Source organism: Sphaeramia orbicularis, chromosome 10, assembly GCF_902148855.1.
Source record: "Sphaeramia orbicularis chromosome 10, fSphaOr1.1, whole genome shotgun sequence".
In the NCBI taxonomy this organism is placed as follows: domain Eukaryota; kingdom Metazoa; phylum Chordata; class Actinopteri; order Kurtiformes; family Apogonidae; genus Sphaeramia; species Sphaeramia orbicularis.
In genome coordinates, this window is record NC_043966.1 from 28225401 (window position 1) to 28245065 (window position 19665).

Consider the following 19665-nt stretch of genomic DNA (forward strand, 5'->3'; position numbering starts at 1 on the left):
TAAGGATGAGGATGTATATTTCCCATTCAGATCATAGCTCTAGTCTCTCTTAGTTTCTGTGACTGTGTTTTCAAAATCCTCTGCTTTTGCATGCATTGCTGATATACCGGAGTGACACAAGCCACACTCGTTAATACTGGGGCATCACAGTTTGTGATTCTGTCTGTATTTTTGCATAAGTTTGAGCTTTGCAGTCTTATTCATTTCTGTGTATGAATGTCCTTTTCACTCTTTTACGCCACCCAAGGTTTTCACAGCAACTTAAATCACCCAGGCTCCATTTTGCCACATTTACTTTATTCATCCCCTTGTCTCACCCTACCATCGGCCAGTTGGGCAGAAGCGCAGTGGAGCGCAGCGTTACATAATGAGCTGAAGTGGAAAAGAAGGAGGAGGAGGTGGAAGAGGGGCCTGGAAGTGCAAGGATGCAGATACGAAACATGATGCTCACCACCAAAACAGTGATTAGATTGAGGGAAAAGATCCTGAAGGTACAATTCTGTCTTTTTCACTCTGCAGTGGTAGCAAAATCTGTAGTGTTTATGATTGCAAACCATCAGCAAAATCTGGGACCACACCCTTCCCTTTGAAAATGTTGTTCATCAGTGTCTGTGTGTTTGTAGTTCTTGATAATAAAGTGCAATGCTGCTGTTAATTCAAGTCCTAATTATTATTCAAGTGTAGGTTTTCACTGCTATGCTTGCGTGGTAACACATTACAGTTGTGTGCATGCATAAATTACCATATTTACCAAATTGATAAAAGCGAACAGAATACACAAACACAACTGTTGAAGGTAAAATTACAGTGTTGGCTTGGTTTTGGGATTTTATGGGCAATTATGCCCTTACATACATATGTTTTCGAGTACTGTAGACAAGTGATGTGTAAAGTGTTGTCTGCATGCCTGTTTGGGCTCCATGCCAGCTCTAGCACCTTGCTGTCTTTTCCCAGCTGGATCATGTGGCAGATGGTGGACACAGTTCTTCCCAAGTGACAGGACACAGTGCAATTAGAAATGCACTGTAAGTGTGTGTGTGGCTTTGAATTTTTCCCCCCTTTTTTCTGTTTGTGTATACTATTATTTTACTATTATTATGTAAGATTGCTAAGGAGAAATAAACGTAGATTCATTCTTCAGAGAGAAGGAGTGAAATGGCCAGATAATGTAAAGCTATTAAGCTAAACAGCTAAGGGAAAGAATGCTGGGTGAAAATAAAGGAAACTATAAAGAAGATGAATTTGGATGAGAACAGTTAACAGATGGAGTGAAAAGATTCTGCAAAAGTGACAGCATTAGCACTATTCTATATTGCCTGTCTGATTGTGCCAAAAACTTAAAACTACACATAAAAATAAGCATAAATGGAAAATACAGCCTCTCACTCTTTATTTTCATATTGTTTATCTGCATTGTGCCATACCTAGTCACTTGTTAGGTATTTAATGCTAATAATACACTCATATTGATATTACAGAAAATACAAGGGAACAGGGTTGGATAATATATGGATCTCATCTGATTAAATTAGGTTTTTCTCTCTGAAAATCATAAGGAAATGCCTATTGCATACTCAACATTATTCATCTGTGGACATTTCCTGCTCACCACAATTTCAAAATGCAACCAATTAGCATTTTGTGATATGTTAATTGTGAATATATTTCTCCATACATGCATATCATTTTAGGAAAGAACCAGTTTTTTGGAGGAAGTTTTGTTTTCAGTTGATTTAGACAAAAAACGACTGATTAAAATTGCTAAATATCCATAAAATTGACACAAATCTATAGTTAATGTTTTGGTAATATCATCCTTGTGATATAGGATAAGCCTGTGGTTACAAATGCTGCAAAGGACTGCTTTTCCGTTGCCCCCCCCATCATCTCAGCACACTGTTTTGCCTTCACTTTTCCTCTTATCACTACCATTCACTACATTCTAGCCCTGACAGCTGTCTGCAGCATTAGCTATGAACTACAGTTGCGGAAAAAATGATTAGACCACCCCTTGTTTTCTTCAATTTCTTGTTTACTTTAATGCCTGGTACAACTAAAAGTACATTTGTTTGGACGGATATGATGATAACAACAAAAATAGCTCATAAGAGTTTGATTTAAGAGCTGATATCTACCCATTTTCCATGTTTAAGTTGACAGTAACCAAAATCACTGAAGTTCTTACATCAATAGCTATGGCATTGTACTGACAAAAACAGTGCTTTTAGGCATTCCGTGTTTTCTTTTATGTCTTTTTTAGTCACATGATACACATAGGAGTTAGTACTTGATTGCATAACCATTGTTTTTGATTACTTTTGATAGTCTAATCATTTTTTCCATGACTGTATTATTCAAACAGCCTCTGTCTTTTCTTCTATGTATATGTTTGTGTCTGTGAGGTGATACAGCACACAGTAAAGCTGCAACCACTCCTGCAGTACACCCTTACCTCAGTGAATGTAGGTCACTCTGTTATTCCCTCCTCCGCTCTTGCCTTCTACTTTTACACCTCTAACTTCCAACTCTCACTTTCCCAAGACATCCCTCTCTCCTATAGCTGTACCACTCACCCAGGCTCTATTTTTGCTTTTGTCAGTGCATTTTGTTTAACAGCTCCTTTTGCTTGACCTTCACCTTACACCCAGTTTGCCCCCCCCCCCCCCCTTAATCCCCCTCCTTCTGTACCTTTTGTCCCACACCATATGTTAGCACTCCCATCCGTATAACAGTGCCCCTCCCCTCCTCTATCCCTCTCTCCTGCCAATATTAAGGGCCATGAATGGTTGCCGTGGAAACTACATCCTTCAGTGAAGCAGTAGGACATTGGTAGGAGTCATGGTGACAGTGTTTGTGCTGATGGAGAATAATGCTGCAAGCTCCCTCTCTCTCCCTCTCTCTCCCTCTCTCTCTCTTTCTGTCTGGTCTAACCACTCTCCCCTAGCAACAGCAGCCTCATAGCACTTCCTATCTTTCTTTTGCAGTCTCTACTGTCATTCCTTCCAGTGTACTCAATGTTACTCCCTCCAAAAATCACTCTAATCTATAATTTCATATTGGTTTGTCTAGTTTCTTTCATTCTCTTTTTGCAATCCACCTGTCTCCCACTTCCCTCCTGTCTGATTTTGCTTTTTATTTAATTTTATTTTATCTCAACGGGTAGGTACCACGCCTGCACTGTGCTCTCTGAATTTCTGTTACTTAGAGACAGAGTAGTGAAACAGAGGGATAGACACAGAGGAAGTGAGAATGCATAGGGAGAGAGAGGGTTAGACGGTAAGCAGAACCCTGATTTCATTAATGTGGGTCTGTTAATCTGGGCGTGGGCTGCACTCCATCTGTCACAGCAGGAGTGGCACACTAAGCAGTCAGCCAAAACACAACCAGAAACACAGCCAACAAGCACACATGTATTCCGAAATCACAAAACGTGATGGTACAGCACACGTTTGCAAGTACACAAGCTCACAATTTGACATCGCCATGTAAATCAGCACACTCTAAATCTGAGAAAAGAAACAGGGGCGTTGTCGGCTGTGTATCACATCGTAGCAAAAAATAGACTGTGAGGCGTAGCAGCACACCGTAGGTACAGCAAACAGACAGATATATTTCTATCAACAAACCAAACTCAGACATCCTCCTGCTCTGCACCTAAGCCTGCATAGCACACAAGATGATTTAGTTCTAAATAGTACAACTCGTGAGTCATTCTTATGTGACAGGCCATATTGAATCAATATCCAAATTCTTCTCTGTTTTGGGAGTATTCACATGAAGAATTCTGTCTTAAAGTACAAAACAAATCTTTCATAATTCTGTCGTCCAATAAAGGACTTCTTGAAATAAATGCTTTTCATATTGTCTTATGTCTTAATCCAGAATTGTCCCTACTCCAACCCTATAATATGCCCTTCAAAATAAATGAAGCCTCCAGCTAATATTTCCATTTTCAACCTGGCAAACAGTGAGACAAAGAGGGAACAGATACCCTTAAGCAAAACAAGGTTAGCATGTTCACATGTGTTACACTCATGCTGCTGTGGCGTAATTAGACCGCCTTAAATCTCCACCAGCTGATCTTATTATCACTGACCCACCCTGAAGACGTCACAACTGCCTGTTCTATGCTCTCTCTCTCTCTGTCTATCTATCTACTGTATACCTTGTTCTATCTCATGTTTTGAAGTGCCTGCAGGCTATAACTCCTAAGCCTGGGCAAGAAATCGATGATGTAGGAAGCTGTGTGTGTGCATAAGAAGAGACAAGGAAACAGTGTGTGGGTAATTTGTCTGACTGCCCAGCCCACCGCCTGCTGTCTATAAAAGATACCAGGCAAAGCCATTTTACATTCTTAATTACAACAAATCACCTCTTTATCTAAGCTTAAATGTACTGTCGTCCTCATTCCAGTCCTATTAATGCACATACCTCCAGTTTTGTCCTCTTATTTCCCTTCACCTTCATTTATACAAGTGCTGACCAATAAACTGCATTTTCATCATAATATGTATATGTGCAATACGTACATTATAAAAGGTTGTCTAAACTATAATACATTAAAAAAAACATGTTTATGTAGATACAATGAGCCCCAAATAGACATTATAACTGACAAATCGGATGAACTTCCAGATAGCTGTCAGCTACGCTTAGATGAATAGTTTTTAATTGGGTGGCAAGTAAGAGGTTAGTTTGTTTATTTATTGGGGATAATGTTATACAATGTCATCACACATTGCAAATTTTCCTAATTTTCCTCACATTCCTCATGCAGGTATAATTGTTATCCTAAAGGATCTCTTTTGTTCCTACATTTTCAAAGTTACTCTAAATTCTTGTTAACCCCATGTTTTGTTATCATGAGGACAGTCAATAGTTTACTCCTTTGCAATGCATGAATATTTGAGGACCATCTTCAGTCATAAATTCTGGTTAAAGGCAGGGGACATGGCATCATATGAAATGACATTCATCCTTCAATGGTTCTGAAATGTCATCTGGGAGCATGCTGTCAGCTGAAGTTTTAATTCGGTCAATGATTTCTGTTCTCACAATTCATCTATCATTTGTTTCTGTTCATGTTCTTTGTCATACAGTATTTAAGCTGCGATGAGTTCTACTCCATTGTCATAAATGCCAGATGGGCAAAACAAGCCAGGTGGAAAGATCTCTGGAAAAAATAAATGACCCTAAATTTGCAGTCCTCAGTCCCTGTTTAAATGTGATCAAGAAGAAGACTGATGGTCAGAAGCTATCAAATAAAGCCCAGTTGCTTGAATGTTTGTGCCAGGAGTGACATAAGCAATCCAACAGTAATGTAAATAACTGATGGACAGTATGCCAAGACAAATGAAAGCTGAGATTGAAAATCATGAATATTCCACCAAATACTTTTTTTCTGAAATCAGCCTAATCTTCAGAATTAATGTACAATGATTGTTTTTTTTTTCTTTCTTTGCAATAGTCAAGGTCTGCCAACAGCTGTTCTACCTCAAAAAGCTCCAAATGACACTTGATATTTGGAATTTGGTTAATAATAATAATAATAATCATCATCATCATCATCATCATCTCTAAAATTAAAAAAAAAAAAATCATAACACATAAATGGTAAAACCAGTGGTTGCTTGATTTCTGGACCAGACACATGTCTGTTCCATCTTTATAATACTTCATGACCAGAAAACAATGTGGCAAAGTCAGTTCAACTTTTTTTTCTAAACCAACATTAACATAACATTTTCATTTGCATCACTTGCCCCCAGCTCCTTCACAGTAAAACCACTGTATTAAAAAAATCCATTTAATATGTGGAATTTCAAAGACTTTCTCCTGATTAAAATGTAGGCCTATATCAGCATGGGATCTTAAAAAAAAATGTGAGAGCATAAGAGTATCCTTTAAATATCAATCACTAATCAACTGCACAGTGACTGAACTGATACAGAGATACTTGATCCTGATTGTCTAAATGTCATACCCTTCTGTAACACTTGCCCTCTGTGGCTCAGTATTTTACGTGTCTGTAAACATGTTGGTGATAATCTGTTGGGTCTTTCTGGATTTTTTTAATAGTGTTGTCTCCTTTCCTGCTACAGAGAGCAGAGGAGTGATATTGATCTATGCCTACGCAGTACGTCACTTCCTCTTTCTGCAGTGGGAGGTGGAAGGAGTGGATCAGGGTGATCTTGTAGTTGATATCTCAGTTTCCTCCCTGTTATTGCTCCCTAGAAGTGTGATAAGCTCTTGAGAAACTGGTAGAACATAATAGTCAGATTTGTCTATGTTGTGTAATGTTCCCATTTTGAGACTGATTTTATACAAATAAACTTAAATGTAGATGGGAATCATTGAAATAAAGACTACATATTTCAGACTATTTGCTATTTTGTTTAAGTTTTTTTATGTGCCTTTGTCACTGTTGAAGAAGAAGTGTTAAATGTGTGGCCTGATGCTCACCGGCGGCACTGGATGCAGTGGGCCAGTTCTGAACGAGGACCCCCTGGGCTCCCTGCATTACTGAGGACTCCTCCATGTGCACTGAGCTGGAACACAAAAACACAGACATGTTAGACATACTGGACAGGAATTTTCCAAAATACAGAGGAAGTGACCATAAGATCAACTGCATAACACACAGCATACTTGTACATAAACCATCGCTTATGTGATTCTATGTGAAAGATGTTTCAAATCAAAGAGAATAGAAAATATAACTCAATACATCTAATATCCGCTTCACCACATGATTCCTATCACATGCAATATAATAAATTCAAACCTCTCTATTCTGTGTGTGATAAGTTGATAGGGGGTACAACATCATCCACAATCCCAGAAATGTAACTTTAAGATTGGGATTAAAATATTAACTCATTTTTCCTGATATTCTCTGGATTATGGATTACAGATTAATTTTTACATATTCACACTAACTCTGTGGGATTTCAGGGATCCCCTCCCCCCCTCTGTCTGTTGAAAACACCATATTATTCGCAGTGGGGGAAAAAAGCTACAGCAGCATTGCTACGAAACATTCCCTCTCACTGCCTCTATTAGAGGGATTGTATTTTCAGTTTAACCAAAAGCATTTATTATTCAAGAGCCACTTAAATATGTGTATCTCTAAAATGGCACAGTGCTTTCTGAAATGTAACTAGGGTTGCTCTTTCAAATGGTCAGTTCAACCAAATGTTACAATTATGTTTTCCATGGATACCACAACTGGAATGGGAGATACTTTTTCCCTGCAATTTGTCAGGAAGCAGTGTAAAGTATTGACACCAAATAGAGATAGACAGAGCCCCTTCAAAGCTTCTTCTATTTCTTGTTCTTAAGATCCTACCAGCTGCCATTTTACATGAACAAGCCTAACTTCTCTTGTCCTCACTATCACAGTGTACATGGTGTCATTAGTAATATTTTTGTGTGCTGTTCTGCCCTCCTATTCCTCTTCTCCTTCCCACAGAAACATTGATTCACTTTTGTCTCATAGTGAAATAGTAATGTAAAACATGTGTCTGCAGTATGCAGTGAGTATGTTAAGTGAACAGAGATGATTTAGTGATGGAGGCCATTTTGAGTGCTGCTGATTCCCAAAGTGTTCAAGATAAGATGATCAAAGATTAAAGACAAACACTAAACTGATAATACTTTTTAACCAAACACTAAGTGACTTTTATTCTTGTAAATTTGAAAACAAACAAAAAAAAAACACTACACACTAAACATTATAAATAATCACATGTTGAAATCTAATGGCATTCAATTTGAATTCCACACAAAATTAAACAAGTCAGTGTCATTACATGGTGTTAGGGTGTGGCATCTAAAATCCCTCCTAAAATCTGTGATTATGCCAGAACATAAATACATAGGCATTTAGTGCTAATGGAGAATATGGGTTAGTCCACTTGAAGCACATCAGACGTAGTGAATAAAGAGGAAGGTCAACGGTTTACATATGGACATTAACATTCTGTAATCCCTGCTGTAATTCTAAATCTGTGCTACATTACCTGACATTCAGATGGTGTTGATATTAATGCTAAAGGAACATTAAACTATACATTAATACATGCAACATATACAATATATGTATCCATACAGAATCTGTAAAATGTGTAATCTATCTCTTCATGTATGGTGTGATATTAGTTTGAACATTAATTTGGTTGGAGACATCTGATCTCTCAGTAGGGAAGATTCCAGTGTAATCTTCCAGTGTCTTATGGGTAATATGATCACTGGTCTGATCATGCAGCAGTCCCTGTGTCCCTGACAGGCCATCTTTGTACCTTACTATCTGCCCTTCATCCATCAGTGACCCCCTCACTGCTTTGCCTTCCCTCCTGTCAGTTCTCCATCTGTCTATAGCAAAATCAGGACGGTCATCTTAAACATTCCTCTACACAGTTTGTCTCTTCTCATTTTTTTTTACTTCATCATGTTCAGTGATCACGACAAGGTGCAACTTCCTCAAGATCAAATTAATGTTTTAATGGAAATCTCAGAATTGTTATAGTCGAACTATGTATATATTGTAATTAATGTCCTATATTGTAAAACAAGAAAATTTTGATTCTGTTTTTTGGACAGGCTCATTTCAATTAAAGCTGAGTAGGAAAGATAACGAGCATTGTATGAACATTAATAACCTAGTTCTGTGCTATAAAGAGGGATATGTTTTGCCTTGGAGCTTCAATAAGGACCCCCCTGTGCCCAGTGTTGTTTACTACTGATGCTGTTTACTGCACTTCAATTTACAATGCTAAATGTAGTGAAATGAATTGAATAGACTGTGGTCAGTGTCAATGCCACATCGATTTTTACGCAGTGGATATATCTTTTTAAAAGCATTATCCCCTTAGCATTTCTTTAAAGAAAACTAAAATTATTATTTAACACTCAGCCAAGATGACAGGACCGCTCTCCTTTGCGCTGACAGGAATTACTAAGCGTACATATATTGGTTAGTTGTGCTATTTCAAGTCATTTTATGTCTTCAGATCTAATGATTTCCATATAATATCTGTGTACAAGATGACTCAAGAGTGAGAAAAGTGATTTTACTACAAACAAGATGTATGGAGCAGAACCAAATGGAATAGGAACCCCTATGACTTCAGTTTTCTGAGTTATGGGAGCCTTTTTCATGTGTCTTTTTTTACGCCAATTTTTTTTTAACCTTCATTTTCTCATGGAAATCCTTAAGAAGTTACTTATTTACGATCATTTGCAAAGCTATTAGAATACCAGTCAATTACAGAAAGCTGCAGGATTTTTTTTTTTTCCAGATTTGTAGACGTTATCAGAAAAGACAAGAGTACAGCCTGTACTGTGGAAAGTTATGCCCTGACAAAACATGCTGAATATTTGTGAGGAAAGTGTCTGATGAGAAATGTATTAGTGTGACAGCTGAAATAAAAAGGGCTTTTTACCTCTGCATTACCCCTCCTGCTCTCAGGGAGGCTGAGTATCTCCAGTCTGCATTAGGTGCTTTGGGCTGCAAGAGAGAAATGAAAGGAATTGAATCTTAAGTACAGGCGAAACTCAATACCATCTCATTAATAAGTCATGGCGATAACAGCTAGTGCATGTGCTCATGCACACATATAAACACATTCAGAGTTCAGTCACATTCACAAATCATAGAAGTGACTGCTTCTCCAGCATTTGGAGAGACTCAATGCATTAACTGAACCTTATAGGTATGCCCACTTGTTCCCACCCCAACACCATCTCCATCACTCTCTCCCTTTCTACTGACACCCGTGTCCTTTAAACATGAATAAAAAATATGGATTCCTCTCCAGCGGCCCAGTGACCCTGGTTCTCTGACACATCAGCCCTCAGGCAGCTTGTCGGGTTAGTCCACTCAGACAAGGCTGGTCATGGTACAGTCGATTACCATGGAAACATTGCATGACATTCACATTGCTGTTTATATAGAAGGGTGACATAATAATAATAATCATCATCATCATCACCATCACCATCTACATGTTCTCAGTCCATCCCTCCCTATTGGCTATTATTTTTGTTATTCTTCCAAAAACAGACATCAAAAATTCTGAAATAATAAATTAGTGCTTTTAAGTGACGCACGACTAAAAGAAAAGAAAAGAAAAAACACTAATTTCTGAACAATCTCCATCATCTTTGGCATTTTTTTCCTCTCCATACCCTCATCTTCTCTTCTGTTCTGCCTTCGTATTTTTACCACCGCCTCTCCACTCCAGCCGAGTTCTTTATGCCTGTTTTATCATCCTTACACCGATCAAAACCTTGAGTTTCACTGGTACACAGTGTGCCTGAGTCAGTCTGACACATCTCACCATGGTAACTGCGCAATGCCCAGTCTCCATTTTACCCTCCACCCACTGCCCTCAGTCATTTCACTCCTAGGAAGGTCACAGGTGGAGGAAAAAGGGGGAGGGGATGGCAGATAACTCTTTAACCACCTCAGCTTTCTATCTAGATTCAGACTTTTGAGGTAACAAGACGGACAAAACATCACACCATTAATATCCCTCCCTTAAGTCAGTGATGCAGTTTGTTAGTGAAGCAACACTGGCTATAGCTCTATTAAGTTCCAGAAAATTGAATACAGAAAGACATGTTTTAAATCTGCAAAGACAATTTAAGTTGTCAAGATTCCTGTGCAAGTTCATGCTAAACATACGCTACTACCATGACCTCATAACCAACATGAGATTGCATTTTCTCTAATCTTAACCTAAACCACAGACAGAACTAAAGCAATCAGACTGAGACCACTAAATTCTCCTTGCTTGGCCATGCAGTTCATAAGAGACCCATTTGCAATCCCATTTCCTTTCGAATATGACAGATGTTCACTTGCTGCTGAAGCTGCAGTGACCTCTATGAGTTTGCAGTGGGCATTCATCACCCTTGAAATCCAATATTTGGTCTTAATGAGGAAGGCCTGGTATTCCTCCAGGAGTCATTCAAACAGAGCAGGATGTCTACAGGGAATTAGAGCACTGCAGCATATGAGACCGGTATGCATACTGAAAACAAACAGTCCACTTGATTATGTGATGACAATTATTTATCGGAGATACATCACTGGTTGTATCGACACTTTTGCACATTTTGACCAGAAAAAAAGTGGCATAAACCACATAAAAACCTTAATCTAAATGTATTTCTTGGGTAATGCACAAGAAGAATAAAGTCTTTAAATAAGGACAGATTGCACGGAAATGGGACTAAACGGCTTTACTGCGGCATGGCAATGGCCAAAGGGAGGCTGGTCTGTTTGGCCGTATGGTGTTTATGGGTGTAAAAGAAAGCACACATACTCTAGCACAGACACAAATTACATGCAAGCATCTGGAATCTAAACAACTCTAATATAATCCCAAGGGAAGACAAACACACAAAACCAGTATCCGCACAACAAATGTAAACAAAAACAAACTCAAAACAAATTTCAAGTACAAGAATAATCACAAATCAGTGCAGTCGTTTAAAAGACTCCCTTGGGTTATTAGTGTATTTGTTTTCTTACTATATTGTATATTTTAAACCAGAGAACAAATAAGATTCTGGCTGTGGTCACTCTAATTCTTTTCTTGCTATTTCCTCCATTCTTCCCCCTTCCTCTCAGTTAACACTCCTAGCATAGATACAGAGCTCACACCTCCGCCATCACCACTGCAACCAATCACCTTTCATCCCCCTCCTCATCTGTATGGAGCCAACCAATCCACACAGAGCAATGAGAAACACAATGCTGCCAGTTAATTACATGGCAAGCACAAACATGACTGGCATTTAATGAGGAACATGTCAAATGATAAGAAAACAATTACTTTAAACATTCCTTTCTTTCCCCATCACATCATTTGTCCCTTCTTCTTTTTTTTTTTTTTTTAATCACATATATGCCCTTGTATATTTTTTTAGACTATGCTGACAGGGAAAAAAAGGCTATGGGACAAACATGATTATGTATTAAAATATGAATACTGTTTTTATGAAAGCTTAGCTCTGTTTGAGAACACAACATGAGGTGATGCAAACGATCATTTCCTTTTAACACTGGAGAAATAATGGGAAACTGAATACCATAAAACCAAGAAACAACACACTGATACAAGCCGCACAGATACAGTGTCTGCCTTGTTCCTGCCTTCATCACTGATTCCCAAACTCTGGCTCTCGATTTAGTACCAGAGAGGTACGTGACCAGAAGAGAATATTTTGGTGCAGTGGGACTGGTGGCTCTCGTAGCTGGCGAAGGTTATATTATTTTTCCAGACTCTGCTTCTCTACAGAGATGACTACTGAATGCCCCCTGGACTCAAACAGATCACAGAAGAGAAACAATGGGTGTGTGAGGTCACAAGTAAAAACGACTATTAAAATCTATGCTTTGGTGACAGTACAGTAGTAAAAGTTGCAATATAAGTAGAGTATGCGTACTCAACTGTTCAAATACATACCCATGTAATAACCCATATAATAGAAATTACCACTTCGAAGTTTGCTTTCTAGTTATTATCAGGATGCAGAGATAAATAATCTGTAGAAGAAAAATAACAGTGGTATACTGTGTGGCAAGAAATTAAACAGAACCCCTTAGAAAACCAGTCACACTCATTCTCAATTTTGGCAGATAAATTTGTTTAAAAAAGAAAAACATACAGGACTTTTCAAATCCTCACAAAACACCACAAAATCTAACCTCTTACTGATTTTGTTACAAAAATTTGAGTGCGACATTAATACATACTAAAGGCACAGTTTGCCTCTGTACTTAAACAGATAAATCAGTATATCAAAAACACATCTGAAGACAATATATGCTTTAAATGTTTGTGTCAACCGTGCCAGACCTATAAATGTCAGCTGCAATATTACACCAAGAGCCCTGCTCCAAACACAAACCTGACCCATAACTATTACACATATGTGTTTTTATGGCTTGTGTTTTTATTGTAATTTATCATTCTCTAAAATACATACAACAAAGACATCACACCAAACACACACCTGAATGGCTGTTGCATCTGGCATACTGAGACGCCGTACAAATATCTGGCTTTGTCCACTGTGGCTGGTGACGTAGCCCGAGCCCCAGGTGCCACTGTGTGGCCGTCCAGTGTTGTAGAACATAAAAGTGTCACTTCCTGACGTGGCAGTCAAGCATGTCTTGTAACAGTATGTTTTAGTCAAAGACCCATTACCCCGCACTTCAATATAATGTGGTTCCACTTTGAGGTCACGGCGCAGGGCCACATTGTTGGCTTGTTGGCCCCCACCGGCACCTGCACCTCCACCTGCACCTGCACCTCCACCTCCTCCACCTGCAGTTCTTCCTCCACCCCCAGTCGCTGAGGTGCCTCCTTCTGGAAAATTCTTTTTAGATACACAGCATGGGGAGCAGGAGCCAGGCTGGGTACAGTAGGCATGACAACGTACAATTGCCAGAACAAAGACGGTAACCAGGAATACAAAGGTTGTGGCACTCAGGGCAATGATGAGGTAGATGGTGATGTTGGAAAGCATAAGGGGGCTGTTAGGTCTGATGATGCGCTTAGGGTCAGGGGTCAGCTTCGGTGGTAGCTCCATCACATGCACATGGATGGTGGCAGTTGAAGAGAGTGGTGGTAGTCCATTATCACGCACTAGCACTGTCAGAATAAAGGAGGTGGAGTTGTCTTCTACGACACGCCTCGTGGTTCGGATCTCACCTGTATATTCATGCACTTTGAACAGGTCGAGTTCTGTGTGTGTCTGCTCCAGGGTGTAGAGCAGCCACGCATTTTGTCCTGCGTCACCATCCCATGCCGTCACCTTGGTGACCAGTACTCCTGCTTCAGCATTTTTCATCAGCATCTCTGTGGTGTGGCTTCCATTAGCTGGTGGGTAGACTATTCTAGGCACATGGTCATTCTGATCCATGATGTAAACATACACTGTGGCCACACGATGTAGGGGAGGCACGCCATTGTCCTGGGCTTTAATTTGAAAATGAAACTCCCTCAGCTTCTCAAAGTCAAAGGCTCGCAAGGTGTATGCCTCACCTGTATTAGGTTTGACGCTGACATAGCTGGCTATAGGGATCCCATGGTTGTTGTCATTGAGGACAGTATAGGTTATGCGTGCATTTTCTCCAGCATCAGCATCTGTGGCCTTAACAACACACAGAGATGCACCTGGAGCATTGTTCTCTGTAATATAAACAGTATAAGAAGTCTGCTCAAATCGGGGTGGGTTATCATTTACATCTGCAACATCTACTCTGAAAGTCATTTGAGATGACAGGGGTGGGGTGCCTCCATCTATGGCACTGACAGTGACATTGTAAGATGAAATGATTTCCCTGTCCAGGAAAGCAGCTGTGACAATGGTATAGTGGTTGCGAAAAGACTTGATCCTAAAAGGCAAATTAGGCATGATTTCCAAGTTTACTTGTTTGTTTAGTCCAGAGTCACGGTCATTTACACTGATCAAAGCTACAACTGTGTCAGCCCGAGCATCTTCACGCACAGGACTGGAGAGTGAAGACAGCACAATGTCAGGAATGTTGTCATTGACATCCAGAACTTCCACAACTACTTTGCAGTGTGCTGCAACAGGAGCTGGCCCCTTGTCCATTGCCTGTATGTACATCTCATATGAGTTGGTTTCCTCATAGTCTATATTATTTTTCACCCTTATTTCCCCAGTGTCAGTATCTAAGGAAAACATCTGTCTGACTCTCTCAGGGGTGTAACTGCTGAAAGAGTAAAAAACATCCCCATTTAAGCCTTCATCAGGGTCCGTTGCATTCAACTTGATTACAAGTGCGCCTTTTGGAGAGTTTTCAGACAGTTTAACTTTGTATGTAGTGCTGTCAAACACAGGCGCGTTGTCATTGGCATCAAGGATACGTACATTGATTTTGGCCGTGCCAGTTCGCTGTGGGGTGCCTCCATCCATTGCTGTCAGGATTAACTGATGAGAAGGCATCTGCTCACGGTCGAAGGGCTTTTTGAGAATCAACTCTATCTGCTTATTATTGGAAAACGGCTTAATGGAGTCCAGAGTGAGATGGTCATTGGGGCTGAGGCGGTACTGTTTGATAGAGTTGGACCCGTCATCTGCATCCTGAGCTCCTTCTATGTGGAAACGTGACCCCGTGATAGCAGACTCTGACACCTCCAACTGATACTCATCGCTTGGAAATTGCGGCGCGTTATCATTAACATCCACGATCTCCACTTCCACTTTGTGTACTTCAAGCGGATTTTCTAACACTACCTCCAGGTTACGTGAACAGGTGCCACTAAATTCGCAAACTGACTCTCGGTCAATACGGTCACTCACCACCAGCTTCCCAGTTTTGTGATTTATGGTGAAAAATCTTCGCCCACTTTCCGATGATATTCTTAAGCGTCTGGTGGAAAGTTTTCTTGGGTCCAGACCCAAATCTCGGACAATGTCACCGACCAATGCCCCGCTCTCCAGCTCCTCTGGAATGGAGTATCGAATCTGTGCATTTGTAAGGCCACTGAGTACGAAAATAGCCAAATATAAGGAAAAAGGCACATTCTCCTTTACACTGTACCAGCATCGCACCGTCACAGCCATCGCAGGCAGGCAGACTTTGCAGACGGGTTGGAGAAATCTTTCCACCTTTTCAGCTCCGTGTGCGTCCCCACCCGCCTCATTAAAACGGAGGGAATGGTCCGACTATGTGCATGACCACCACCGCATCCTCTCCAGTGTCGTTTTAAAGGGAATTTTCCCCCGTGCATCCATGTTTATCTATATCTGCCTGCGATGTTTTTAGAAATGTCTCTGTCCTCTTTGCAGGGCTGACTCCTTTCCCTGATGCTGCCTATTGGTCTAGCTCTCTCCCTGCGATGTGGTGATGGTGTCTGTGGGCAAAAGGGGAGGGGGAGCCACTCTCTCAAACGATGCTGGCTGCATTTCAGCACCACCGATCAAATGATCTAACATAATCTAATAAAAAAAAATAATTACCGACACATAAAAACTTACAAGTTTTATCCAGTTTAATCCTCAATATTAGATATCGTAGGCGATGAAATTGACGTTATGTGCACACAGATTTCTCGGAAATGAAGTCGACACAATGGTTTTCCCTCTTTTTGTCAGTGCCACCGCCCTTTTTATTGTGCGCCGGAAAACTGATTTATGAACCAGCCTGGCGATTAGACGTCTTCACTAATGCAAACCAACAATTACTCGGCAGAACTAGAGCCGAGTAGAAAGGCAGATCTCTGGTATATGCTGACCGTATGGTGAAATTTAACAGAAATAGATAAGCAATATAGACGGTATGGATTTAAAGAGCACCATAGCATTTACTTTCAACGCTGCGTTTGAATACATTTAGTGTATAACAGTGTCTAAATCAGAAGGTAGGCTTTTATTAAATCCAGTAGTACATCAAACACAACAGGATCTGACAGGTGACTTAAACCATACTTGGTGCGTTTATCTGACTTTTTCACCTGGTGTCTCCACTTGAGTTATGAGGTGAGACGCTGGAAAATCGACAGACAAGACATTTTAGAAGAAATTTTGTTATGTTTATTCTTTGATCCTCGATGAAATAACTTCATCCTATAGCTGAATGTACTTAGGTTGAGCAGCCCCTAGTTCCAGTTCCATTAACACACACACACACACACACACACACACACACACACACACACACACACACACACACACACACACACACACATTTAATTATGTCTTGGTCGCTCACTGTACACGAACAAATCGGGTCAGAGACAAGATGCTCCAGATGTGGCCCCTTTCCATATCTGTAATAATATGGTGATGACGTCTTCTAGCAGACAGTAATGGTTATGCACAAAGGCCCTGCTGTCTTTGAGTAGCCACCAGGACAGAGAAATCAAATATTAACAGATGGTTTTGCACATATACCCTATCATTAGAGCCATGTCCGTAATCCACATTTTCTTATAATATTCTGATATGCTCAGGCTACCTTACTTATGTCCCCAATTTTAAATCTGCAGGCTTTAAAATGTCAAAGAAAATTTTGAAGAATTCACAATGTACGCTTCGATTAAAGGACAGATCAATTTGCACAGGTACAGTTTAGTAGGCGCAGACATAAAAGATCAAATCACTCCTCTCTTGGCTCGTACATTAAATTAACCCACAAAGACCCAGTGCTACTTTTGTATCAGTTCCCAAATAAATTGTTCTCTCTATTCCATCTTTCTTAAGGGATTTTCTCATCATTTATTACAATATTATCTGTATTTTGCATGTTTCAGCGTAAGTCATGTATTTTTCCCTATATTTAATTTACTGATCGTGTAGATGTTCATAAAAGATCAGAGATTATTCCAAGGTTATCATATCAGGGAAAAATTAGAAAAGAGTGACTTTTTCAACAAAATATATCTTTAATTATAAACCGAGTGTAGCCATCCACTGTCATTTATGAAACTCCACGGATTTTAGTTGTGGATCAATGCTGTAGAAGATGACGGTGTTTCCACGTTCACTATGGAGCCTCTGAACGTCCAAATGGGTCATATCTGATGACCATGAAACGATGACAAACTGCATTTTACACCAATTATTTACATATATTGATAGGATTAATGGATAAACATGTATTAAACATTTTTAGATCACTATGATTTTGGTCGCCGGTGGCTGTTTTGGGTCTTTATGGGTTAAATTAAACTGAATTGAATTAATAACAAAGGAAAGCTGCACTGTTCGATTTTGCCTTGACTGCAACAACACAAATTCAAGCCGAAAGAGAAAACAAACTCCTGGAAAGAGTCAACAGTGCGCACCGCCGATCTAACAGTAAAGGCGTTTGTTAAAGATTAAAAGTATGTTCATCTCCGCTCTCTTTGAAAAGACACAGCTCTGCGAGACCCTAAGTCATCTTTCACCCCGGCTACTGGGCCAAGATGTACGTCCACCGCCCACTTAATCTCCTTCCTTTCCCGGTGCGCAGCCACTCGCACCCACGCCCGGTCTGCCCACGGCGATGACAGCGCTTGGCATCGCGGGAGACGGAGAGAAGACAGTGAGTCACTGGGATGCTGCTAGTGTACGGGTTGATACAGAGCGACTATTCACACTCCAAGGCGACGAGGAGGAGGTGGCGGTATGAGGAGTTGATGAAGCAGCCAAATGTCCCTTAAAGGAAGAAACAGCAACTCTTCTACTAATGTGGCTATAAAAGACTCAGTTTGTGTCAGTCACTAGTGAACGCATCACTATGAAATTGTAGGTGCTGTCACCGAGCAAAGATCAGATTTAGTATTTCAGATGTCGTCACACAAACAAATGACTGCTTTCACCAACCCTGGTGGCACATGCAAAACGTGTTAAAGGGTTATTTGGCACTGGCGTCTTTTGCTATATTATCATCCCAGTAAACAGCAGTGATAAAGTCTTTTCAGCCAGGCGAAAGCAGCCTCAGATAGGTCTGCATGGTTGGCCACGCTACCCGTGACATTTAGAAGATTTTCCCGCTGGGACATTTGGACCTCTATGTTTGGCTGTGACACAAAACATGAAAAGACGCGTCGCTTATCTCATCAATTACACCCACAGAAATGGATTTACACTAAGCCTTTGCACTTTTCTTTCATTTGCTTTATTCATCTTAACCTTCCGGTTTTTTTTTTTTTTTTTTTTTTTTTTTTACAATGTATGTGGGGACGCAACTCTCTCACAACCTGTTTGTTTAAAATATTCCCATCTGCTCGGAGTTAATTGCATGCCGCAGAGCTCAGGATTATTTCATTTTCACTCAAGGGTGAGGTAGATAAAGCCATCACCATTTTTCCACTGGCAGACATACGCCTGTTACGCATCAGTAAATAATGATTTTAAAGGAGAATTTTGGATTTATTTGAACCGTACCAAAGCTTAACCTTGCATTCCAACCAGCTTTTATCAAGTGATTTAACCTTTATGCCCCCCCCTTCCCCCAAGTCCTCTCTAATCCACACCACCACCATCAAGCCCTCTATTAATTTCTCCCTCTTCTTCTCTGTCTCCACCTTGGATTATCTTCAGATGCATCCTCCTTTCTAGACATCTACTATTCCAGCTGAGAGTTCGCTGGGGGGCATGCAGGGGTCTAAAGCACAAATGCAATAATCTCATGCCTTTTACAGACATGAAAAAGTAGGTGGAAAAGAAAAACTGTGGATTTAGGGCTGTGGGAAAGACGTTTAAAAAATGAGACCCCCTTTTGTTCATTCTATTAACACCCTCCATTTCTATTAAAAATGCAAGATAGCCACTACATTTATAACATTCTCTTCACTGAGAACCTCAACCTCATTAATAGTGTAAGCAGCCAGTCTAAAACCCATTTATATTCCCTCCCCTGAGCCTATGGAATTCCCTATTTTTTTACTTAGTAAGTTGTCATATCCAAAGTAAAAGGGGTCAGGGCTAAAATATCATGAAGAATAACTGTTTACATCACCTTAAAGTTAAAACATGAACAAAATGTTAACATATCATTAATATTTATATATTATTATAACCAGCAAATATCAAAAGTAAGTCTCCATAGGTGTGATTTGACTGTCTCAAATGTGGGGATTTTGATAAACAGATGTAGTGACTACAGGTGCTACACAAAGCTTTTTAGTGCCTTAC

The 19665-nt window shown here is 40.0% G+C and overlaps 1 protein-coding gene across 12 annotated transcripts in view; it reads right to left on the reverse strand.

The window, feature by feature from the left end:
• The window catches only part of LOC115427645 (protocadherin alpha-C2-like), a 159913-nt gene that overhangs the window by 7084 nt on the left and 133164 nt on the right, over positions 1 to 19665 (reverse strand). For 11 of the 12 annotated variants that reach the window (XM_030146276.1, XM_030146280.1, XM_030146278.1 and 8 more), the window contains 2 exons: positions 9444 to 9508; positions 6463 to 6548 (listed from right to left, as the gene is read on the reverse strand). In XM_030146276.1, coding sequence (XP_030002136.1) covers positions 6463 to 6548; positions 9444 to 9508 — 151 coding nt within the window. Of the gene's footprint in view, positions 1 to 6462; positions 6549 to 9443; positions 9509 to 13026; positions 15904 to 19665 lie in introns of those variants that run through there. The other variant, XM_030146270.1, reaches the window with a different exon arrangement.